The sequence below is a fragment of the Phalacrocorax carbo genome, chromosome 2, assembly GCF_963921805.1.
Source record: "Phalacrocorax carbo chromosome 2, bPhaCar2.1, whole genome shotgun sequence".
NCBI lineage: Eukaryota > Metazoa > Chordata > Aves > Suliformes > Phalacrocoracidae > Phalacrocorax > Phalacrocorax carbo.
Genome location: NC_087514.1, coordinates 93,509,670 through 93,535,058, shown reverse-complemented (window position 1 = coordinate 93,535,058; position 25,389 = coordinate 93,509,670). Strand labels below are relative to the sequence as shown.

At 45.0% G+C, this 25,389-nt stretch overlaps 1 protein-coding gene and 2 long non-coding RNA genes across 5 annotated transcripts in view; 2 read left to right on the top strand and 1 right to left on the bottom strand.

Moving 5' to 3' along the window:
• The window catches only part of LOC135311988 (uncharacterized), a 42,890-nt gene extending 33,268 nt beyond the window's left edge, over positions 1–9,622 (top strand). For both annotated transcript variants that reach the window (XR_010371580.1, XR_010371579.1), the window contains one exon: positions 9,538–9,622. This is a non-coding gene — a long non-coding RNA (uncharacterized LOC135311988). The remainder of the gene's footprint in view (positions 1–9,537) is intronic.
• On the bottom strand, positions 4,289–23,707 carry LOC135311989 (uncharacterized). Its single transcript, XR_010371581.1, has 3 exons — positions 23,446–23,707; positions 23,254–23,366; positions 4,289–4,728 (listed from the first exon to the last, which is right to left on the bottom strand). It is a non-coding gene; the product is annotated as an uncharacterized LOC135311989 (long non-coding RNA).
• Positions 21,526–25,389, top strand: part of SLC22A23 (solute carrier family 22 member 23) — a 118,870-nt gene continuing 115,006 nt past the window's right edge. The window contains exon 1 of one of the 2 annotated variants that reach the window (XM_064443518.1): positions 21,526–22,998. In XM_064443518.1, coding sequence (XP_064299588.1) covers positions 22,480–22,998 — 519 coding nt within the window. In that variant the 5' untranslated portion in view covers positions 21,526–22,479. The remainder of the gene's footprint in view (positions 22,999–25,389) is intronic. The other variant, XM_064443517.1, reaches the window with a different exon arrangement.

Below are 25,389 nucleotides of genomic sequence, written 5' to 3'. Positions count from 1 at the left end.
CATACTAGCTCCATCTCGCAGCACAGGGGCCTGACAACCCTGAGGGTGACCAGTCTGGCTATTAAACACTGAGGCAAAGAAAGCATTAAGTACCTCAGCCTTCTCCTTATCTTTCCTGGCAAGGTTACCTTCCGCATCCAACAAAGGAGGGAGATTCTCCCTGGCCCTCCTTTTGTCACGGATGTTTTTATAAAACATTTTTTGTTATCTTTAATGGTGGCGGCCAGTTTAAGTTCCAGCTGGGCCTTTGCCTTCCTAATCTTTTCCTTGCATAACCTCACAACATCCTTGTAGTCCTCCTGAGTCACCTGTCCCTTCTTCCAAAGGCAGTAAGCTCTCCTTTTTTTCTTGAGTTACAGCCAAAGCTCCCTATTCAGCCAAGCCAGTCTTCTCCCCCGCCTGCTCGACTTACGGCACATGGGGACGGCCTGCTCCTGTGCCTTTGAGACTTCCTTCTTTAATAACATCCAGCCTTCCTGGACTCCTTTTCCCTTCAGGACTGCCTCCCAAGAGACTCTGTTAACCAGACTCCTTAACAATCCAAAGTCTGCCCTGCTGAGGTTCAAGGTAGTGGTTTTGCTGACCCTTTTCCTTACTTCTCCAAGAATCAAGAACTCTATCGTGTCATGGTCACTGAGCCCAAGACAGCCTCCAACCACCACATCACCCACCAGGCCTCCTCATTAAACATCAGGTCCAGCGGGGCACCTCCTCTGGTTGGCTCACTCACCAGCTGCGTCAGGGAGCTATCTCCCACATACTCCAGGCACCTCCAAGACTGCTTTCTCTCTGCTGTGTTGTATTTCCAGCAGATATCTGGTAGGTTGAAATCTCCCACAAGAACAAGGGCTAGAGATTGTGAGGCTTCAGCCAACTGCTTGTAGAGTACTTCATCTGTCTCCTCATCCTGGTTGGGTGGTCTGTAACAGACTCCCACCAGGATGTCTGCCTTATTGGCCTTACCCATAAGCACCCAACCTTATCATTACTGTCATTGAGTTCTAGACAGTCAAAACACTCTCTAACATACAAGGCTACCTCTCCGCCTCTCCTTCCTTGCCTGTCCCTTCTAAAGAGCTTGTAGCCACCCATTGCAGTGCTCCAGTTTTGTGAGTCATCCCACCATGTTTTTGTGATGGCGACCACATCATAGTTTCCCTAGTGCGCAATGGCTTCCAACCTCTCCTGTTTATTGCCCATGCTGTGTGCATTGGTATAAAAGCACTTCAGTTGATCTATGGATCTCATCTCCAACACAGGCATGCTGCCCCTAGGCTCATCCCTATCAAGCCTGGTTTTATCCCCTTCCCCCTTCGTATCTAGTTTAAAGCTCTCTCAGTGAGGCCTGCTAACTCCTGAGCCAGAATCCTTTCCCCCTTTGCGACAGGTGAACCCCATCTGTCTCCAGCAGGCCTGGTGCCATGTAAACTGCCCCAAGATCAAAGAAACCAAAACATCACTGCATTCTTTCACTAGTTTGTTACACTTTTACTTCTCCGGTACACAAGAGTTTCCATAGACAATTACTTTTACTATCGTTATCAAGTTTGCTAACAAGGGAGAGTTTAATTTACAAAATAATTGTCACTTGCTGCAGTGTCTCCATCATCCATTGTGCAGCATCCCAGCCAGGCCATAGACTCCTGTATAAGCTCCCTGCTTCGGACAGGATTTTACACTGCTCTTTGGCTACTCCTTCTGCCCCTCAGGAGCAAGTCACAAGCACTGAATGGCCAAAAGCGCTCTCGGCTGAAGTTCATGCAGCTGAATGGATTACAGTTATCCTTACATGGTCAAAGGGCCTTCATCTTCAAAGCCCACAAACCAGCAAACCCATTTGGACTACAAGGTTTCGGGGGCAAGACTGCCTCTTTGTATTGTCTGATGGCACCCAGCACTACATGAGCACACCTTGCTGAGGGTTTTCATTCAGTACTGTGAGTTATTCCTGGGAGGAAAAAGGGGTTTTGAAGGATGAGGGAAAGAACTTGGAATTGCTATGCTTTTTTAAAGCCTGCTAGGAATACTTCCTATGGAGGCTGCTTTTCACATTGTGTTTTCTTCCTATCCTTTGGGACAAACATTGCTTTTCTTTATCAGAAGGAAGGATGTAGTTGCTCACAGACCTGGGGGAGAGACACACTGCCTCTGCTGTCTTTGTTGTATTCGTTTGTGATTTTTGTAGCCTGGTTTCTTAAGATAAGCAAAGCTTGTACAGTCATGCCGTCTCTCTGTCTTCCTACACAATTATTCTTGAATTTATTGGCAAATTTCATTCTAACTTGATAGAGGCACTTGAGATATCAGTGATACTAAATTTCCCTAAGTTCTAAGGAAATAGATGATAGATAAGCAGGAAAGATTGTGTTAAGGTTGGGGACAAGCTAATGAACTGATCCTTTACATCAGAGAATCCACATGGAAAAATAGGTATCTAATTCTGCCATCTGTGGAGCTACTGTAGAAAACTGGCTTACATACCAAAGGGTGTACAAAAAGCAAATATTGTATTGTCAAGATGTGACTAGTGTTAAATTATATAAGCAAGTGGAGCACACAGGGTATGTTGGAGACAGGATGTTGGTGCAGCAACTTCAATGAGCAAGAGAAAACACAGCAGGTTCTGCAGCCCCACTTGCACACACAGAGAATCACGAGGCAATAGCCAACCATGTTTCCTGGCTATAGGAAGCCTGCTGAGGAATTTGGGGAATGACTATCATCTGATTTAGTGAAGAGGCCTTAGGGAGGACTCACCAGCCTCCCCACTTCATTTTTGGTTTTGAAAGCGAGATGGTCTGAGCTCGGGTGAGGATGGTGCCAGTGCAGTACCTATGTTATTCCCAGACTCCCCGTTTTGCAAATGTTAATCAAGAGCAATGGCCTGAAGGGCAAAGGTACTAGCTGCAGAAAAGGACAGTGGGTCAAAATTACTTCTGTCATCTCCTATAAATCTCACAGTTCTACCTCCAGGACAAAAACCTAAAACTGCCCAGTGTGCAACTTCTGCGTACAATAGCACAAACCGCAAACTGCTGGCACTGCATTACCTTCCGCTTGAAAACCCACTGGCTGTATTTTTAACTACACTTAGGTTGCATGTTGTCAAAGGAAGTTAGAAAGTCCATCTCTTTGAATTCAATTATATTGATGATCCTTTAAATATCAGTGAGGTTCTTGCTTTGTGGTGTAGCGGCTCCTGGATTTTTGCAGCTTTCAGGGGATACAGGCAAGGAAGATCCTGTGCATTCATCCATCGTGGACTTTTAATCAGGTGTTACGGGATTGTTTCTGTAGAAGAACAAGCCATTGAGTGCTCTAATTTGCGGCAGTTTAGCTTAGGTAGCTGGAATTTTATTTTTAAAAATTTTCTTTAGAAAAAAGTGTTCTTAATCTACCAGCTGTCTGTAAATAACAGTTATGACGTAGCTCCTTGCCAGCTGAGAGCAAGTCCCCCTCTGAGAAATGAGAGAGGCAGGGCAACATCTGTCCCTGTGCATGCAAATGGCAGGTCCCAAGTGGGTGTGATGGGGGGGGAAGGGAATGGCAGCCTCAGAGGATGCGCCTGGCTGAGGTGAAATATCATACTGTTGCAGTTAAAAGAACAGGCATGCCTGCCACAGGGTATATGCCCTGTGGTCTAAGAAACCTTCTTTGGCAGAGTAACATACCTGTCCCACACTGTTGCTCTGTGAATGATAAGGCTATTAAAACCACTGATGTAGCTTAAATCTAAAATTCAAGGCTGCGTAAATAGCTTAATGGGTTGGGACCTTTGCTACCTTATAGAAGGACTGATAAGGATTTCCATTTCCACCCTAAATCCCTGATCTTACCCCCTTAGGGATGTCAGTTCATTACCCTGTAGGTCACTTCAAATGCGCTACTTGACATGAGTGAGGGGAGTGGGGCCTGGCCTCATGGAAAATACTGCAGGGGAAGCGCAATGTCTGTCAGAGGAGGAAGAAAATCGTGTTGCTCCTCAGTGGTCACTATAGTCAATATGAAAAGGAGTGCTTATATCCTGAAAAGTAATTGCTGTCCAGTGGTTTTTTGCCCAGCCGTGACCAAGCACTTCCTTTCTAGGAGTGGCAGTGCAGGAGGAAGTGTTGCTTGTCAGACCTCCAGCAGGGAACTGGAAGACCCGCAGAATAAATAGCACTAAAAAACCTAATCAAACTTGTTTTCTTCATAGTAACACTTTGGGATTCTAGTTCATTTCTGGCTGTTTTTCCAGCAGCACACAACTAGTGATCAAACCAGTCAACCTTTGAGAGTTGGGCTCTTTGGATGGAATAATTGGGCTTTATTGGCTGTCTCTTAGGGACTCATTACTGGGCTTACAAAAATGGACAGTACAGAACAGTCTGTATTCTCAGCATATTTTACTGGAGTTTCACATGTCTACAGCCACAGCATCAATTACAGTGTCTCCATGAGTGGTTTGTGAGTGTTAAAGGGGCCTGAGAGAAGGCTTTGCTCAAACACAATTCTTGGCTTTGGCAATTCTTGACTTTCAGAGGGAGAACGGAGTTAAGGACAATGGATGGATGAGGAGATACTTGTCTGGTGTGCATTACACGCCTGCTATTGACAGTCAGGATTCTTGGATTCTTATGCCAGACTTGTCACTGTCGCGGCATGGAACCTTCACAAGGCATTGTTCTCTGCGCCTCCCCCATCACTCCTTCCGCGAAATGGCCCTGGGAAGTGTATGACGCAATGGCCCTGGAGGATATAAGGTGTAAAGATTAGTTTTTGAATGTAGATTTATGATCTTTGAATGAGATTTGTGGCCCATATAACATGGTAATAGTAAGCAGATCATTGCAGTGAGGTTTCTTTGGTAGTCACGTGTATGGCCGCCATTAGCATGTGTTTTGCCTTGTGACAATTTATCCATGCTTTTAACCTTGCTGTTGAAATTTCACACCTTTAATTGTTATCTGTGTCAGAAAATGGATGTCACCTAAATTTTTCCCAGCTCACAGCCACACACTAATTAGCTCAGAAGCCATTTCTGGTGAAACTAAAGCTGAATCATATGTGGGAATGTTAAAAAATGAGCTGAGCCAGAAGTCAAAGTGTCTGCCACCATGGGTTTTGCATCATGGGACAAAACAGCCAAAATTTGTTCAAAAGGACTAGCATTCTGTTACTGAAGACTTAAATTCCTACATATTGTGCAACATATTGGTCCCAACTGCTAACCTGAAAGAGCAAACAGTTCTCAGGGGCACAGATACAGATGTAGTTTTCCTGCTCTACCTCAGAGAAAATAATTTAATGTGCCATCTGAAAAATTATTTCATAAAAATATCTGTCTTGTACAACAGAGACTTAGGGCCAGCCCACCACTGGATCTACCATTTTATCTTAATATTGACTTGATTGCAAATCCAAAGTGGTACATGGGGCTTTTTCCCCCCTTGTTTCACAAGCTTTTCTCCATCTCCCCCATAAGCAATGTTGCTGTCATCAATATGATGACATATTGATGACATCAATATGATGGTCATGATCTATATGATGGTCATATGTGATATGATCGATGACATATACGATATATATTTCAGATATAGATGGCATATATGACATCTTATAGGTGATATATTATATCATATGTGATATCATATGTCATCATCTCCAGCAATATTGCTGTCATCAGTATGATGACATATGATATCATCAATATGATGATCATCAGATGTCAGCAATATTGCTGGAGTGTGTCCAAAGAAGGGCAACAAAGCTGGTGAAGGGTCTGGAGCACAAGTCTGATGAGGAGCAGCTGAGGGAGCTGGGGTTGTTTAGTCTGGAGAAGAGGAGGCTGAGGGGAGACCTTATTGCTCCCTACAACTGCCTGAACGGAGGCTGTAGTGAGGTGAGTGTCAGTCTCTTCTCCCAAGTAACAAGTGATAGGACAAAAGGAGATGGCCTCAAGTTGTACCAGGGGAGGTTTCGATTGGACATTAGGGAATCTCTCATCACCAAAAGGGTTGTCAAACATTGGAACAGGCTGTCCAGAGAAGTAATTGTGTCACCATCTCTGGAGGTATTTAAAAGAAGTGTAGATGTGGTGTTTAGTAACATGATTTAGTGGTGGACTTGGCAGTGCTAGGTTGGACTTGATGATTTTAAAGGTATTTTCCAACCTAAATGATTCTATTATTCTATGAATATTCAAAGCCTAATCTATTGAGGTCAAGTTATCAGTTAACTTGTGCTGAACTGATAAGCTGTGCTTATTGTTTAACTACTTAAGTTTCAAGCAAACAATACAAGCTTACTCATACAATTGCATGAAATACCACTTGGCCTGTGGGACACTCCTGCTGCGTGCATTCATATTGTTTTCATCTCATCTGTTTCAATGGTATCTCCACCATATTGCAGCTGGCTGATGATACCAGCTACTTAAAAGTCCATTTCTGCTCTTGCTGACAGCTAAGTGTAAGTTGTCTTAAAGGATCAAAGGGGACGTGCTGGTTTTCTTTGCGTCTTGCAAAGGCAGATGATAAACCAGAAAGTTTAATGCAGCCATACAATTACAACACACAGCTGCATACAGCTACACAGTACCTTAAAATCTTGATAACGCATTCGAACTACAACTCCAAAATACATTTATACCCATTCCTTAATTATTGAACAAAATGGCAACAGCTTGAGTGAGCTGTGAAAGTGTAAGCTTGGGACCCACAGGAAGCCTTGCTGGCTTTCTTTTAGTTTCAGTAAACAAAGAGAATTTGGAGTGCAATTTGCTCCCATGGAGAGGAGCAGCACAAAACATACGCATCTTGAAGACCTGTTTCAAGGACTCAGCCAGGACTTAATTGGCACATTTTGTGGTAAACACTACCAGGCATGAATTTCACTTCAGGTGAGTACAACTCCAGACTAAGGATTTTGTTTGTTGGAGTTATTTGTTTTAAGATCTTTAATTTTGCATTCAAGGAGAACAAGCCGAATTCTCTTCCCTGGCACACCAGCAGAATTGTTCTGCAATTCCCAGTGAATTACATTGTTCAAATCCTTTAAAAATCCTGAGGTTTCCATGGTGTCACTAAAGGTCATAATTTGAAGGGAATGTTCATTGCTCTTGCACAAATGAGGGTAGAAATTGCTCAGAGAATTTTCAGTCTCACCATCGTCCATGAGAAATAAAAAAAAAAAAAAAAAGGCTTCACTTGAATGCAGTGACCCCAAACTGCATCTGCAGCAGTAGCAGTTAGAGAAATTAAGACAATATCTTTTTAGTTTGCAGACTGAGTGTATCAGAAAGAAAGAGGCAAGGGCTGCTGGATTACACCATGCTGCTGCTATTTCTGGTGCAGTGTAGAACAGTGCTTTCAGATGTGAGCCCCAAAGAAGTAAGGTGGTCCAGGTCTGGGGCACGCTGGACTTTTATATCCAGGTAGGACAAAACCAAAGTGCTATGCTACATCCACCTCAGGACTGCCAAGTGTAGCTCTGTTTCCAGGCTATGAATGGAGAGGACCAGTGGGTCCTCTACAGGTTGGCACTGAAAGTACTGCTCCATCCCATGTAACTAAATTGGGGATTACAGTCAGCAGGCCTCTGTACCCAGTGCAGCTCCTTGGAAAGCCTGTAAAGTCATGTATTTTCTTTTCTGGGGATGCCTGGGAGGCATCAATGTTGAAGGCAGTGGCTGTCATGACTAGTTTAATTAGTACTTATGCACACTAATTCTACTAAATTTAGCACCTGTGTCTGCTAATCTACAACCCGGCTGGAGGTCATTGGATATCAAAGGAAAATGGGAAGTACTTGCTCTGGCCTTGGGGAATAAACATTAAAATTATGATGGAGAATTTTCCAATAGACACTTTTTAACCTTATGAGGGGAAAAAAAAAAGTTACAATTGCCTGGAAAAAACCCAACATGTTGAATATCTGCATGCTATGTACACCCAGTAGAATACATGGTATTACTGAATCATTTATAGATCAATTCACAAGCAGGACTTTACAGACTGACGCCATTAATTACCACCTATTAGTTATCTGGAAATAAGAGCAAAGGGGTTTTTGTGTGTGGTCTCTGGTGGAGAGTCAGGTATTTCAGCACATTTTCTTTTCCCACACTGTATACAGGGCCTGAAAATTCACTTCCGTAATGTCCTAGGGAGCAGGAGGGTAGACATATCCTCTTCCGCTACTGTCAGGAAGGACATAGGGTTAAATGCTTGATTGTCATTCTTCACACTCTCTCCAGAGACTTTAAAAAACTTGTTCTTTTCAGGCCCAAAGGAGTACAGACTCCTGATAGCCTCAGAGGGATTTCAGGCAGATCACCTCTCCCCAGGGTATCAGCCGAGCCTTTCTAGCGCTAAGCAAGCTGAAGATCCCCAGGGTGTGTTCTGGTTCCTCTCACCCCTCCCTAACAAGTGAAAAGGGGAAAAAAAAAACAAAAAGGTGAAAGAAGTGAAAACCTGGAAGAAGTCATCGTATCTGTGCTCAAAGAGGCTCTTCCCTCTGCACTGCTTCCTCTCCTCCTGCACCGCATCCCTGAGTGAGATGCGGCCCCTTTTCTCACTGCAGGTCCAAGACCAGGCAAAATGACCCCGCATCCGCTCAGCTCTCCTGCTGCCTGCTGGGAGCCCGTGTCTCACCATGGGGAGCAGGGGAGGAGAGTGCAGTGGGAGCCCTGCTTTGCCGGGGCTCAGTTTTGCAGATCCTTACCCAAGTCCCACTCCGTCAAGGCACAGGGGATGGAGGGTGGGCTGTCACCTTGTTCTGCCATCTAGGTCTTTCAGGCATTCACTTTGGAAGGAATCAGAGAAGTCACTTTTCCAGTGCAATCAATAGCTAAGGAACAGGATTTTTCTACCTTGCCACATTCTAGACCTTGACAAAAAATAGCTTGTGTGTAAAGCCAGCAAGCCAGCAAAATAATTCATACTAGCTGAATATTGTAGATCTTTTTTTTTCAAAAAATGCATTTTTCTTAAAGTCCTGTAATCCTACACTATCCCTTCTGTTTAAAGAATAAAAAAGAAAAGCATCTATTCTAAGGTTAGCCCTGCTAACATGGCTGAATGAAATGGATTAGTGTAGGTATCCACACAACAACTCATGTAAGGCACATAGTCGTGTGTGCTCTGTGTTGCTCTCTGGAGATGTCCAACCCTTACCCTTGGCTGCAGAGGTACGTTAGGCTTCTACCTTCAGGCATCTATACTGCATTTAAATTGGATGCTGGGAAGGTGAGGGAGATTGAATACTGCATAAAATGTCCCCTGTCACCAGGGGTTACAGTCAAATGCCATTTGCCTGTTTGGGTTTTTGAGGTACTTCTTCAGCATGATTTATGCTTTGCTATGTCTATAGCTCTGAAGAGCATGGCTTTTCTCTCTGTTTGCCCTGGTTTGACTTGTTTTTTCAGCAGTGGTTCCACTATTCAGAAACCAGTGAGAGCAGATTATGTTTCTCTAACTACAGATTTCAGGTGCAAATTATTTGTAAGTAAGTGCACAGAAAAAGCTTTTACGTTGCTTCTGTTCCTTCTTTTAGAGGGAAAAATGCTTGAGACAAATTCTGGAGGTGTTCAGCTTTTGTATATCCCCACAAAGCAGATGAGATTCTTCAACATGAACAAAGAAAGTAGGTGATACATTAAGTTTTCTGAATTCCCGGAAGTAAATGGAAAATGGTAAACTCCTAATGGAAATATTAAGCACTATACTTTATCTTGGGGGGGGAAGACTTGCACTGCCATTACACTAGACAAGATGAACATACATCCTTAAGTGGAGACATAGACTTGAAATTCTATTTAGAAGCTTTGTGTGCAAGCAGACTGTGACCCTCGTGTTTCAAAGAGTCGCAACAAATACAGAACCTCATTTGTTTAAAATGAGATAATGGAAATCATGGCTTTTAAAACCACAAGGGAAGTTGTTTGGTTTGTTGTTTTTTTTTTAAAAAAAGAGACTAAACTGTGGTGGGCAGAATTACAGTACTTTCTAATAAAGTACAAGTGGTTCTGTGCCTGCTATATGTGGGTAACAGCATGAATGCTCCTGGAGCACTCACTGGATTATAGAAAGTGATTACAGGATCTGTATTATTCCTGCTAAAGCTAAGACTTACAATTATTGAGAATAATATTATGATGCAGCTTCTGAAATGGCAGCCTGCAGCAGACTTTGCAGTCAGGCGGTGAGGGAAGGCTGTAAGCTAGGAACTTGGCACACAAGAAAACTGTTGCAGGAAGTATTTACCCAGGGGATACTCTTGAAAATGTTGATAAAATCTGAAAACAGAACTTAGTTAAATGTTTAAAGGAGAGGCTACGTTTTGGGACATGAAATGTAAAGTGTTACATGGCTTGTTCCCCTCTCCCCAGTAAAACAGCCTGCCAGAAACAAAGCAGTTCACGTTCTGAAAACTTTGTTGTGCTGTGTTTGATGCGGGAGGTTGAAGGAGGTTCTGGCGTTCAGTGGCGACCCTAAAATGTACAGTCAGATTGGTGATACAGTCCTCACACTCAAGGACTACCCAGAAAAGCTTACATTTCGCTGTGATATTGGACTGGATTTTAAAAGGAAGTTGCAAGCATTGTGGACTTCATCAAAACTGTGTCAGGAACCCTGCAAAGAACAGGCGTTAATAAAAGAAAGTGAATCACTTGTCCGCCTTGGTGGTCTGATGGACCCAGTTCACCAGAAGAGTATGAATCTGGAAGAACTCAGAATTTCCTTCCCTCTGAGGAACTGGAAATTTCCCAGGAGAACACATATAGAGCAGGACAACCGAAATTCCCAAACTTTACAGAGTAGGTGTCTAAATTCACCTCCTCCCTGAGACCATGTGTAGCATACAGTATCCAGTCAAAATCTGATCCTAGGCTCTTCAAAGCTGCTTTAAAACTTGAGAACGTCACGACACCAATTACACTGGCAATGCAAGATATGCTACAGATGTACGGGTTGGATTTCAACCCTGCGCAACTGATGACTCAGCTTTGCCTGTTGCAAGGCGGCTATCAATTTGCAGAAGGTCACTGAGGCCCATTCCAAAATATGTTTTGTTCAGCCAAACCAAATGCTGACTGTTTTGCAGAAAGGTGAATCTGACACTAATGTTTTCCATGATAGTTGCAGCCAGCCCTAAAAATGGGAGGAATATAGATGCCTGGTATCAGTCACAGCTCAGGAGTCTGCACCTCAGGCAATGAAAAGAAAAAGAAAAGCCTGATTTAAAGCTCGCAGGAGTTTTAGGTAAATTTACTTAAAGAAAACAGCAGCCTCTGAACTTCATCTGACTTGGACTTTGTTCCTCTATTTGTGTTTTTAAAAGAAGTAATTATTAGCTTTGTACCATTCCTGCTTTGACCACTTCTAATAAAGTGAGGAAAATAAACTTAGTCCTGAACTTTAAAACACACTATCTCCATTCTTCTTCCCCTTTTAATATAAGCTAATGCTCATTAAGCACTGCACTGATTTGCTCTGAGGTCTTGGAGTAGGATGGTTCATTCCCAGCAAAGAGTATAACATACTTTGCATCTACATTCACTAACTGGATAAAGGTTTGTCCTCAGATCTGAAAATACTGGAAGGATGGGTTTAAGTATGTAAGAAGAAAACTTTAAAATAACTGACTCCAGGAGCATTTTGCCATAGCAACATGATTTTAAAAATAATTGAGAGAGGTTAACAGAGAATTGCTGCATAATTATACAAATACATCTTCATCTCTTACCACGGGGTGTGTTGCAGAGGAGAAGCTGAACTGGCCACCAGTTAGTCATCTGCTCCAGGTGAGCTTATGAAAATATACAAGAGCCAGTGAGGTGCCTAGTCAGAAAAACTGTTTGACACTGATTAAGGAGATCATGAATAGGTCAACACCACCTTGGAACTAGCCTAACAACCTCCCTCCTGCCTAAAGCCCAAGAATAGCACTAAACCTAATAACCATGCAGAGCCTTTTGTCAAAATTCAAATGGCTAGGAACACTTGATCCGTATGGAAAGGAACTGGAGATAAGAAATGTCCTGCCTAAGATAGTTGGCAGGACAGCTAAGCTGCATGACACAGGAGGCTTTTGCCAAGGCAGGTTTTGGTTCACTGCCTATCTCATTCCAAACAGCCACAAAACTGGTGGTAGCCTTTGATGTTCTCCCATGACACGGTCACAAGGATGAACAATTTACAACATCTGCAGCCACCAGTACAGACTTCTTTATTTTTCCAATGCTAGCTGCTTTAAACTCATTGCCCAGTTGATGTTTTCCTGAGGAAGATGGCTGAACCTCTGGCACATCTGAAAAGAATGCTTGCTTGAAAAGAAACGCAGGTTTACCAGCAAAAAACAGCCTCTTCCTTGCTGATTGAGGCCATTGGTATTGCCTGTTCTGCTGGCTGACCATCCATGGGCCAGCTGAAGGGGTGGGGGAAAGCAGGGAAAGGCCACAGCAAAAGCTGTTCATCAATGGTCCTCTGTTCTTTTATCTCTAAATCACAAAAAGAAGCCTTGTACTGATGGAAGCCTAATTTCCCTTTCCCCCATACCAGGTTCGTTTCTTCACAATATTGTTCACAATTTGCTGTTGGTTTGGTTTGGTGGTTTTTGTTGTTGGTTTTTTTTTAAGTCTGTTTTCTTTTTTTTTTCTGAAGCCAAAGCTCCCCAAGCAGGTGGTTTTTTCCCAGCTGAATCCCTTGTAACATGTCTTCTCTATCCAAGTGTAACTTCTCATCCTCCGGCTGCTGCAGGCAGCTTTGCCCACCCCCCACCCCCCACACCCCACCCCCACAAACACCCCCCAGGAAAATGTTTCTAACTCGATGCCTCCATCTGCAAAGGAACTTCCATTTTCTGATTGTCTGATGTATTTTTCAGATTCCTCATATGCAGCATCTCACCAGAGGGTGAAAAGGCTGGGGCAAGTCTGCAGTGGGTCATCTGGTGCAGCGTACTTGGCTTGGTTGACACCTCTCACCTTCCCTGGGATAAGCTGGGTGTGTGTGCTGAGCAAACATCCTGGTGAGCTGCATGCACTGGCCAGACCCTACTGGTTCAGAGCAAAACTAGCTGGAATTTCACTCCTTACTTCAGATGCAGCAGGTCCTGGGGCTCTAATGCTGTAAAATACAGAGTCCTTTAAATGAATGAAGAGACCCACCTCTCACCCTCTCTGCCTTTCTCTCTTTTTTTTTTTCCAATTTCATAAGTCCATGGATTCCTTGATTTTAAGCTACGTAAATTCAGGCCAAAAAAACATTATGAAAGAAGTACTTGGTATTTCCAGGGTAGAGGCTAACAACTCAAGACAGCATTACTTATATGTTGGAAAGGGAGTTTTGACCTTTGTGGGGTAAAGTATAAACTGGTGGTTATGCCTGGAAAGACAAATTCTGATAGGCTGACCGCACGGCAGAGCTGTATTTGCACAAGCTGCCCTGGGTTCCAGGTAACTACAAACTATTTAACTCTAGCAATGCAAGCCTCTTCTCTCTCAAATCTTCAAACACTGATGGAAAATACAACAAAAATATTAAATATTGTGTTATGATTTTCTTCCCAACCTCTTTCTTTCTCTTTTGTTCTTAAGGCCATTATTTTGTTTCATAACAATTTTCTTGAGCAAAATCAACATGCTCTTTCTCCAACTTGAACTAATTAATGCTTTTATTTTCCCTCTTAAACCATATACATATACTCATGCTTGGTTTGTATGCAGAGTATAGAGAATATGTTCCTCTCCTTGAAATTTTTGAAAAGATTTATCCAGGAGAACCATGAGCTGAGCTGTGAGCCACTGGTGCAGGTGTCCTCTGTGGGTGGGCAGAGGGAGTGTATGCAGGGCTGCACTGTGCAGACCGAATTCAGCAAGGTCTGTGCAGGGTATCCCAGTAATTCCTGTCTGTGGAATAGAATAGAATAGAATAGAATAGAATAGAATAGAATAGAATAGAATAGAATAGAATAGAATAGAATAGAATAGAATAGAATAGAATAGAATAGAATAGAATAGAATAGAATAGAATAGAATAGAATAGAATAGAATAGTTGGAAGGTACCTACAACGATCATCTAGTCCAGCTGTAACCAGGACTTGCAGGGGACAAGCAGCAGTGGGTGCCAGGTAACGCGTAAATAAATGGATGTCTATATGTTGACATCACGTGGCTACACAACACAGTTTAATTAAGACTTTGCCCCTTCTCAGCCTCTCCACAGGTAACATCCAGTTTGGCCCTGTGTTGAAGGATAGAAGAGGCTCAAGTCTTGCTGTTGTACCCTGGGGCTCACTCTCAGCCCATGTAAGCATGGACTTATGGCAAAACCATTTGGACCCTAGGTGAGTCTGAGTTTGCATATAAAATATAGGTGATGGCATGGAAGGAAACACTCCCCTCCGAGCACACCTCTTACCCAGATGTAAAGAAAAAAAATCAAAGGGAAATATTTCATGTGCAAATAAGATTCTTGATTATAGGTTCCGTTTTTATTAAATATTCCAGCTAGGTCCTGTAAGATTGGAACTTGGTGATTCATACATTTGAGGCAATTAGGCTTTGAGTTGCCATCCTTATATTTGTTTAGCTATTTTTTGTAGCATATATGTGTGCTTGCACAGTCTGCATGCAAGGTGTAATTTATCTGTCTGAGGGCTGCACTCTGAGTCACTGAGGGCATCCTGATTCATTTCCTCTGATAGTCCTCGAGGAATATCCTAGGTGCAGTTTGGGTTTTGCTTTCCCTTTAGAGACTGAGTTATACCGTAAAAGTGACAGTAAGCATCTGCATGTAGCAGATTGTGATTCCCATTACAGGTAAAAAAATTCACCCACCTTGCTCCTGAACTAAGTATTACTATTCAAGTCTCAGTATTTCTGCTAAAAATCTGTCAGCAGCCTTAGAGGAGGATGCAGAAAATATATACATATATTTCCACTAAGTGATTTTTCAACATCAGACATTCGGCTACCATCTTATGACCAAGGGAATGTAAAACAAATGCTGTTAGAGACTTTGGTCTTTTGAAGCAGGAATCTGGTTCAAAGCCTGTTTAATTTAATTTAATTGTTCATTTAATTTAATTTATTTAATTCTAGTATTTGAAGATATGTTTAAAATAAGTCACTTGACCAACTTAATTCCTGCTCAATTTCACTGCATTCCATTAAGGCATTCAAACAACCTGTGTCTAAAAATTACACACTCTGTAGAACTTGTCTCGTGTAAGCACTCATTAGTTCTTTGCATTTTTTTAATATATACACACAGAGAAAAAGTCCAACATTAAAGCACCGTGAAGAATGCAAAATTAAGCACTTGGAAAGTCAGAAATCACACAAGGTAAAATAGCTTGTGTAAATCTAATTTGGCCTCTGTTTGTGTGTGTTCACACAATGTGTATGAGTTATTCATATGTATTTGAAGTGTATAACATTTGTGTACGTATAGTGAGAAAAGCCTTTAATTATACGACTACCTACTGTTTTTTTCCACGGAGGGCTTGCCTTATTCAGTGAACAGGATAGACCTGCTTTACATGTGGGTTACCTTACTGTGAAGAAGGTTGTTCCCTATATGACTCTGCCTTGTTAATTGTGGAGGTAGATGAATTACAAATGAGGTGGGAGAGTGGAAAAAGAGTTGAGGGCTGTCACTGCTTCTCCAGCAAAGTAAATTCTTAACTTAGAAAGTCAACTGGCTGGCTACTGACAGGTATAGAGGTATCTGAGCAAGCTCCTGTACTCCCCTTAAGAAAAATTATCAGGACAAACTGACACAATTTAAGTTGCTGATCTGAGTGAACTGAACTGATTTATCCTATTGTAAAGTAGGGGGTGCATGCGGGAACCGGTCTGCAGGCAGACTGCAAGGGGAATTGCTTTCTAGCAAGGAAATGGTAACAAGCAGCATATGGAGGTAAATTCTTCTGGTGGCACAGCTGTGTCTGGAAGACAACATCTGTTCACAACCTGGACCAAGCTAGGGTAGAACTAGTATGGGTTTACCTTTCTTACTCTACAGTCGCTAATATTCTACATCAGTACCATCATCTTCATTAACCAAATTCATAACCTCATTTAAAAAAAAGTAGTGTAACAAAGTTTATTTTTTTCAAATCCAGGTTGACTGGCTCTAATTATCTTCCCTAGTTTTAATTTTTTATTAATCGAGTGCTGCATCAGCTGCTTCATCATTTTGCCCAGGAGTGATGTAAGGCTTCTGTCTCTTCCTCAAAGCACTATATGATGTTATTCCAGTTGCATTTGTCTCATTTTATGAGTGCACGCCTCGAGACTCTGGAATGTGATTTACAAAAGCGCTGCACATTCACAGTTGCCAACAGGAGTTGTGCTTTGAAAATACAAAATGCTGCACCATGCTCAAGAATGCTAAACTGCTGGGAGCTGCAAGTACCCAAAACTTTGCGGTTTTCACCTTAACCTGTCTGCCTCTGAGTTTCCCAATATGAAAGGAAGGTAATAAACTGTCCCCTTATGGATGGAAACACTGTGAAAATATATGCATTAATATTTGTGAAACACTTGGGTACTTCATAAGGGAGAATTAAAAAAAAAAGCCCATGAGGACATTAATCATTAGTACTTGAGAGAGGGATTTGAAGATAGTCCATTAAGCAAGTCATGGGGCTCCATACTGAACAAGGAGAAAACAAAATATTGAATTGCTCCTCATTAAGACCCAGATTCTCAAAGGTATTTTAAGTGCCTAAATCCTGCTGAGTGTCAGGGCTTCTTAAGCGGTCATTAAGTGGTCTTTATTTTTTTTTAACAGAATAAGACAGGAGATCTGCAAGAAAAATTGTATGTAATCATGTAATTCTAGGGTGCATCATAATGCACTGTTAATTAAAGGTTGCCTCAGAATGCATGCCCACAAGATTTGGGGCACAAATTAGCATTGCCGAAGCAATCTTTGTTACAGCATTTACCAACATCATGTTGCTTGACTTTGCAACATCTATGATGCTTTCCAGTAGTTACTGTACACATAATTTTCTCTGTTTTTAGGATAATAAATGAAGTCACCCAGATTCCCCATCACACTCACATCTCTAGCAGATGGGAGAGGGAACCCCTTCCCCTGCTGCCTCCCTCCAGGAGAGTAAATGACACAAGTAACAGATTGTCGTCTTCTGTTTGAATCAGCATCAGGGAGGGACAGAAGATTTTGCCAGTGATTTTCACTAATATTTCCTGACATCAGAAGAATGGTGAAAGTCAGGTGGTTTTGGTTCAGTCAAGGTTGGAGTAGAGTGCACGGAAATGTGTACAGGCTTTTCTGCCTGCTCCCCAAGCGGCTTAGCCCCTTTTACCATTTTCAACTCATTTCTCTTTCTTCCTATTTATCTTGCCCACATCCAGCTCTCACAGCACTCACCTGGCCCTCCCGAACGGAAAAATCCCCTACAGCATCTGGATAAAGCCCTGTGCATCCTTATCTGATGTGATAGCTGACCCTGCTTTGAGAGGAGGTAGGATGAGAGACCTCCTGATCCCTACCAACACAAATTATCCTGTGATCTGATGAACACATTGTGCTTTCCTCCATTATATAAATAGTCTGCATTCCAATAGGTGATTCTATTAATCAATCTTTGTACCAAGTAGCTTTGGCTTATTGCATAGTCATAATTTCAGCTCTGTGGTACAGGATTCCTTTAGACAAAAAGAGGCAACCAAGCATACATCCCATAAAACACTAAAATATAGCTAGGGTTGCTGTTACGCAGAATGAGGTTGTTGCAAATTCCACTTAAACCAGGAATTTGTGCCAGGAGTTCTTCAAAGTACTGTGGCTGGGCTTCCAAGAATCTGGAAATGTTAACGCCGAGGCTAAGGAAGCTTGGGTTTTTTTCTCCTCTCTGTAAACATGATGATATGTCTCTGGATCCTGGCTTCAAATCCTCTGAGCTGTGGCAGGGTGCCAACAGACAGGATGCTCGTTCTGCAACGGGCGGCTTGCTCTGCAACAGGGTGAAGTTCACCAGTTTCTACCTCTGTCATGTTGTCCCAGCTCTGAGGCTGCTCGCTCCGTCTTGCGGCAGGGATCAGACTGTCAGAGGAGACCAAAGCCATCTTTCCTGCTCCTCCTCCCCAAACTGTTGACGATCTAGGTTACGATGGTATGCAATTTTCTTAATGTAACTCAGCAAATGTGGAAAAATATAAGCCAAAAGACATTGATTTATTCTGTTCTTGAATACAACTCATCTTTCAACTGATATCTTTTTGTCTTCTAACAAAGACGCACCCCAAAGATCCTACATCTTCCATCTGAGGGCAGAGGCACTCTTGGAGAAACCATGCTTGATCACAAAACGTAGTGTCTTGTGAAGCCTTGCATGGGAGTGAGAGGCTTGTCTCTGTAATCTTAACTTCAGCATTTACTGATGTGTAGGCTCCAGCACACAGCTGGAATATTCCTTTCAAATCTTTCTCATCTCATTCAAACCAAAACCAACTTTCTCAAGAATATGTAAATGCATTTCTGTATTTGAAAGATATTTTTCCATGAAGTTTTGCTTCAGTTGTACTCATTTCATAAAAAATTTATTTCTTAATGCATAGAAATGTGTTTTCTTTCCTTTTCTGTCCTCAACCCCTCTTTTAGTCAGAAACAGTCTCTTGAGGATCACTGTTTCAAGGGTGGGAGAACTTCAAATACGTAAAAATATGTAACTCTCAGGAATAGGCTACCTTTGAAATTTTTCAGTTCCAAGCAAAGTCTTGTTGGGATTGATGTGGGAGCAACCCAGAAGAGGCATTTAGGATGAAAATGCTTGGTCAGCTTGAGTGAGGGTTGTTGCCTCTCGTTATGGGCTTTTCATCATATATTACAATTTTATTCTGTTTCTACAGATCTACTCATTCACAATACTCCCACCTCCTCCTCTAAGGGCTCTTCTTTTCCTTCCCATCCCTTCCAAGTTTTCAGTTTTTTGCTTTCTTCAGTCAAATTTCTCTTTCCTCAAAACATTAACTTGAGGCTTCTGTTCCCTAAGTCCTCTTCCCCTCTCCATCTCTCCCTGCCAACCCCAGGCCACGCCAAGGCCTTTTCCCCTTTGAGGGAAAAGGAAGTGAGTGGTAGCTGGAAGTTTCTAGAAGACCTGCCCCAAACAATCCCATAGGAGAAGAAATCTGGGAAGGGTAGGAAGCGACCAGTTGGGCTAAATCATGAGCTCAGGACATGAAAAGGAAGCACAGAGGAAGTAGGTCAGGTGTCCACGGGACAAGTGCAGAGGTACCACCTAGCAAGAGCACGTGGGGACAAACACAAAAAAGCCAATACAGCAAATAAACCTTAACTAGCAAGAGCATCGCAAGTAACAAGAAATCATTCAGTAAATACATCAGCGGCAAGAGGAAGTCAAAAGCAAGTGGATTACTCATCAGAGAGAGAAAGCTATTGACTGATGCTGAGAAAGCTCAGAGTACCTCATGCCTTTTTTGCACCAGTCTTGGCTAAAAGAGGTCACTTGTGATCGGGTGATCGACATAATGCATTTAATGACAAAGGAATGAGGTTTCAGCCCAGACTGGGGCAGAATCTGTTAGAAGAGTACTTAGATTACTTAAGGGTATTCAAACCAACAGGCTGGCTGGACTTCACACCAGGGTACAGAAGGGAGTGGCTCAAACAACGTTGGAAAGACCAGTGTCTATCTCTGAGAGCTCAGGGGGGATGGCCGAGGACCCTGCTGATGGAAAAAGGCAAAACTGCCGCCTACCTTTAGAAAGTAAATAAACACATAAACATGTAAATAGACCAGCCAGCTGTTTTTTTCCCCAGAAAGCACCTAGTACAAACAGACACATTGTAAACAGGCTGAAGGAAACAAAGAGGTAAGCAGCTATGAACACGGACTTGTCAAGAGATTGGGAAGAAAGGAGCAAGGGCCGCAGTCATCTGTGCCTAGGTTAGGCTCTGCACATTCGTTCATGAATGGGGGAGTTCTGTTTATGTGAAAAGGGTGAGCAGTGGGTACAAAACTGTGGAAACAGCAGTTGTCAGTGGTTTACTGGCAAACGGGTGGATTGTGGGTGCAATTCCAAAGGGGTCCATCCTGGGGTGTTTCATTAGTGGCCTTCAGAGATGGCATTAATTGAGGGAGCGACTGCAAGTATATGGGAGGATGAAATAAGAATTCAAAATGATCCTAAAACATTTCTTGCAAAGCACAGAACGTGACTGAAAAGCAGCAAAAGGAGTTGTGTTCGCAGGTAGGGTTAACCCCCTGCACACCCAGAGGCTGCAGGCAGCAGCTGAGGGGAAATCAGAGGAGAGCTGGGGGCGATCAGAGGCCAAGGAGACAGCAGGAGAGGTGGCAAATTGCAGCTGGTTATCATAAAGAAAACATGGCGTGAGGACACAATAACAGCCATCAGATGTAAAAGGGCACTGCAACACAGGAAAAGGGAGAGAAGACTTCCCTGGGCAGGGAGCAACGGGTTCACCTTTCAGCAAGGAATATTCAGATCAGACAGGAGGGCGAAGCATTGGCCGGGGAGGCTGCAGGGCCGCTCGGGTGCTGGGGATCCCTCAGAGCAGGACTGAGGGAAGCCATAGAAAGGGATCCAGAGCCACCAGTGGATGGGAAGCCTTTTTTGGTGTCCTATGTAAGAAAAGGAGCTAAAGGGAAGAAGATACAAGGAGTTAATGGTGTATGGTAACTCGCTTGCAGAGACTGGCTCAAGTAAATTAAAATCCACCAACGACCTGCTCTTCCATTTATATTCGGTAATGACGCCAGCCCTCCTCTAATGCACACAAGTATTTTCTGTTCACTAGCCACGTTCATGGGCACAGCCGTATATTGATCTGTTGTCTCTCTTTCTCTTCTTCCAAAGATAAAAATAAACGCACGGTTCAGTAATGTACGGGCTACAATGAAAAGAGTTTGAGGCACTTATATGCTGAAGTAAATTTAGCTTAACATAAAAATATCCTTCACAAATTTGAACTGGCTCTTCTACAATTAATTTTAAAATTAATGTCAGGTATTAATATGATTCTTTTGTTTTTTGAAGTGTGTACTAATTTGACAGGCTGATTGAAGCAATGCAGGTATGTCTTCTCACCCCCCTCGACTTTGGGTCCTTCCCTCCGGGTCTGATCCCGCTCCAATTCCCCCCCCCCCCCCCGCCCCAGCCACGCAGGGTGCTCCTGCCCCTCGGCTCCCCGGTGCTCCTCCGGCCCCGCCAGCCGCAGCCGCACTGCATTATTAAAGCGATACCGTGTAAATAATTGATAAGGGAATAACAGCGCGCTGTAGGGCGGGAGCGCCTCCTTCCCCGGCCCTCGCCCTGCCCGCCCCGCTGCCCCTCGGCCCCCGCGCTACCTGCCCCGGCGCGGCGCGGCCGTGGGGCGGCGCGGAGCCCGCGTGGGGCCGCCCCGCGGCGCCGTCCCGCCCCCGGCGGCGGCGGGTCCCTGCGGGGCGGGGGGGGCCGGGCCGGGTCGGCGGCGCGGCGCGGCGCGGTGCGGTGGGAGCAGGTGCGGCCGCCCGGTACCGCGGGGGCGGAGCGGGGGGCGGTGGCCGGTGGTGGCGGCGGGGCCGGGCCGGCAGGTGGGGGCCGCCGGGAGGCGGAGGGCGAGGAGCCGGGCGGGCGGCTCGGCGAGCGGGCTGCCGCGGGAGGCGCACGGCGGCGGCGGTCGTACCCGCAGCCCGGGCCGCGGAGGGGCCGGCGGGGCCCCTTGCTGCAGAGCCAGATGTGCGGGACGGGGGGCTGCGAGGGGCCGGCGGGGGGGTGCTGGGGGCTGCCGCCGCCGCTGCTGCCGCGGCCGGCGGGGGATCCTTAGCCGTGCGGGAAGCGGGGAAGCCGCGTCGGGAGCTGTTATTTTCTTCTCCTCCTTCCTTTGCCTTCCCTCTCCTCCCTCCTCCTCCTCCTCCTCCTCACCAAAACCGGGAGAGGAGGCGTGTTCGTAGAGTCTTGCTGCACCGGTTTTGCTTGGTTTCTTGTTGCAGGGTTTGGTTTGCAGGGTGGTTTTTCGGTGGGGATTTTTTTTCCCCCCCTTTTCTTCTCCCCCCTCCCTTTTCCCTCCCTCTTCTTTGGGCCATTGCATGCTCGGATCCGGCTGGATCCTTCCTTTTATTTTCGGCGGTGTCTCTCGGAGGGGGGAAGGGAGAGCTGGGATGAGTGCAGCTTGACGCACAGGCGAGGGGAGGGGGGGCACCGCCGGCAGCTGCAGCGGTTCGTGGCCGCAGGGTGAGGACGGGAGCGAGCGAGGGGCTCGCTCGGTACCTCCCCCTTTATTCGCCCCTCTCCTTCCTCCCCTTCTTCCCTCCCTTCCCCCCCTCCCCCATCCGTCTCCTGCCGGGTCCGGCTGGGAGCGTGTGTGCAATATATTACGTTGCAAGGTGTGTGTGTGTGTGTGCGCGGAGCGGAGGGAGGGAAGGAAGGAAGGACTCGCGAGGGAGCTGGGGCTGCCCGGGCCCCGTCCCCTATGTGAGTCCCCCCGGGCGGCTGGATGGCGATAGACCGGCGCCGGGAGGGGGGCGGCGGGGGCCGGCCGCTGCCGGAGGAGAACGGCTCCGTGCCCGGGGGCGCCGCCGCCGCCCCCCCGGGGCTGCCCCCCGCCAGCGCCGAGATCCAGGCGGTGCCGGTGCCGCCGCCGCCCCCCGCCGCCGCCTGCAGCCCGCTGCTCCTCGACTACGATGGTTCGGTGCTGCCCTTCCTCGGGGGGCTGGGCGGCGGGTACCAGCGGACCCTGGTGCTGCTCACTTGGGTCCCGGCCCTCTTCATCGGCTTCAGCAAGTTCTCGGACTCCTTCCTTCTGGACCAGCCCGACTTCTGGTGCCGGGAGGCGGACGGGCAGGGCAACTGGAGCGAGTCCCTGGCGCCGGGCCACGCCAACCGCAGCGGCAACGGCAGCATCTTCCCCCCGCCCGGGCTGCCCACCCCCGCGGGGGGCAATGCCAGCGAGTGCGACTGCCACGAGTGGCACTACCGCATCAGAGCCGGCCTCGTCCAAAACGTCGTGAGCAAGGTGAGAAAGGTGGCTTCCCTCAGCCCCCCAACCCCGTCCAGCCCTCACGGACCCCCTCGGCCCTACCCGGGCGCTGCTCGGCACCCCCTCTTCCCAAGACAAGGGGAGCAGCTGGACACAATGCGGATCTGTCCGTGTGTGCCGCCACCGGGTCGGTCAGGCGCCCCGTGGGTTACCCGGAGTACATCCCGCATCCCCGCCACCCTTTCCCCCTCCCAGGGTGTCACGCCGGGTGTCCGTCCTGTGGGTTTGTACCTGGGTGCTGGCTGCGGCACAGAGCTGTAAAGTTATGTCCTGAAAAGGGATCCTTGGTGGCTCCGCGGAGTCCCGGCAGTGGCAGTTGTCCCATCATCTCCGGACACGGGTGTCTGTGGGAAAGACAGTGCGGGGGAAGGCTCCACTTGTGATACCGCTTATCTTTGTGCGAGTGTACCAAAGCGGACATACAAGCCAAAAACTAGGTTGACTTCTGGGGAAGCTGATGAGGTGGTGACTGCTGAGAGGAAAACTAGACATTTTTGCTGAATTCTTTTTTGTTTTGTACTTATGCCCTTGATAGTTGTTTCAGTAGAGCGCAAAAAAAGAAAGCATGTCTCACACAAGTTGTTGTACTCGGAGACAGAAAGCGCATGCTGCTCTTGTTTTGCGTTTCCTAATGTGATGGCTAAGGTGGAAAATTTCTAGTGAGGAGGGCTGTGCTGCTTTCTGCTCTTACTTTGTATCTGCTGAGTAGTGTGTGCAAAAAACCACCTCGCCTTTTCACCTGAAAGCTTTTGCTTGTTTATGCTGCTGGCCCTGCGAAAGCCCTGCTGTCTCTGGGTGGGCCTCGTTGGTATTAACAGGCAACTGGAGCTCATGGAAATGTAAAATGAAACTGTTACACCAGGAAAGTAGTTCCCTTAATCTCAAGCCCCTGGCCTAAAATCAGCAAAAATTATTTCTGGGCCAGCAGCGTTGTTTTGGATTAACTGTGTTTATCTAGTTGGGAGAAAGAAATGTAGCAATAATCAGTGACCGGCATGATTGTGCTTTGGTCAGCCAGCATGCATATGTACTTAACCATTGAAAATAATTTCAGTTTCTCTTTGTGGCCCTTGAAAGTGTGTGCAACAGGGGAAAAAAAACAGGTAAAGCAAATCCCTCAAAACCTTGAACCCAGAATGGATTTAAAAAAAAAAAAGAAAAAAAGCAACCCAGCTAGTGGCCTTCCATGAGAAAAACACAGGCACATGGTACACTTGGATGGTTTGTGATGTAGAAGTGCATAAGGAAATTTGACATTTAAGAGAGGCAGATTCTCTTCTGTTTATAACCATAGACTGAGCTATTCATATGTGTTAGGGTTTAATGTTGATGCTTAAGCATGAAAAAAGTGATCTTGAAATATTTTTTTTTTTAGTGTAAACTATAAAAAAAAAAAATAATTGTTTGAAATGTTTGAATCTTTTGAAGGTCGTCATCAAGTTGGCCACAAAAGGTTGGGGGAGAGTTTGCTATCTTGCATGCTTCTTTAAAAATAATAAAAAAAGTGTTCTTTGGAAGAACTTGCGATAAAGGGCAGATCAATTTTAAGGGATAAGCAAACAGCTGTGGTCCCTGCTGTCTTGTTTTCTATTAGAAAGAATAATAATCATCTTTTGAGACCATGGGTTTTTCTAGTGTGGAGTTTTTATTTTTGTTGAATACTCACTTCCAAAAAAACTTGGCAGCTTTTTCTCTTCGATTTGTAATCCCATGTAATTATAATTAGGCTGTTTTCTCGGGGTCAGGATTCTTCCTTAGCTTGTGCTTTAGTTTGGTTTCAGTGGTTTTTTGGGTGGGTGTACTGTCTGTTTTTATCCTGATGAAGAAAGAGGAAAAACCCAGGCAGAACATCAACGTAGCTTAATACAGACTTCCTTTCTTAGAAACCCCCAGGAGCTCTTGATACTGTGGGAGCGATTCTTGTAACTGCTGACTCCTTTTACATGCATCCCACTGTCCTTTGTGAGAAAAAGCTGCCCTGGGTGAATTCAGAAGACTGGATTTTCAGACATCCCTTAAGTCCCCTCAAAAATACAGGTTTCTGTAATGTATTATGCAATGTTCTCATCTTTCTAAACAGTTTTATTAAATCTTAGTCTAATATATGCTCATCTGTGTAGTAGCCAGGGGTTATATTGAAATATCATAGAGACAAAAGTATATTAATAAAAAATGCACTTTTGTTTGGCCGGTAAATCCCTTTGTTCACATCTTCAGTGCACCAAGCTAATAGCTACTGGATGCTCCTTGCTGTTTTGTCTTCAGAAATGACGAAACAAAGTGCTTTGCACTAAATAGCTACATTTCCTGCTCTGCATTTTGTTTTACATGCGTGTAAGACGTCACTGCCCCCCATTCCTTAGGAGC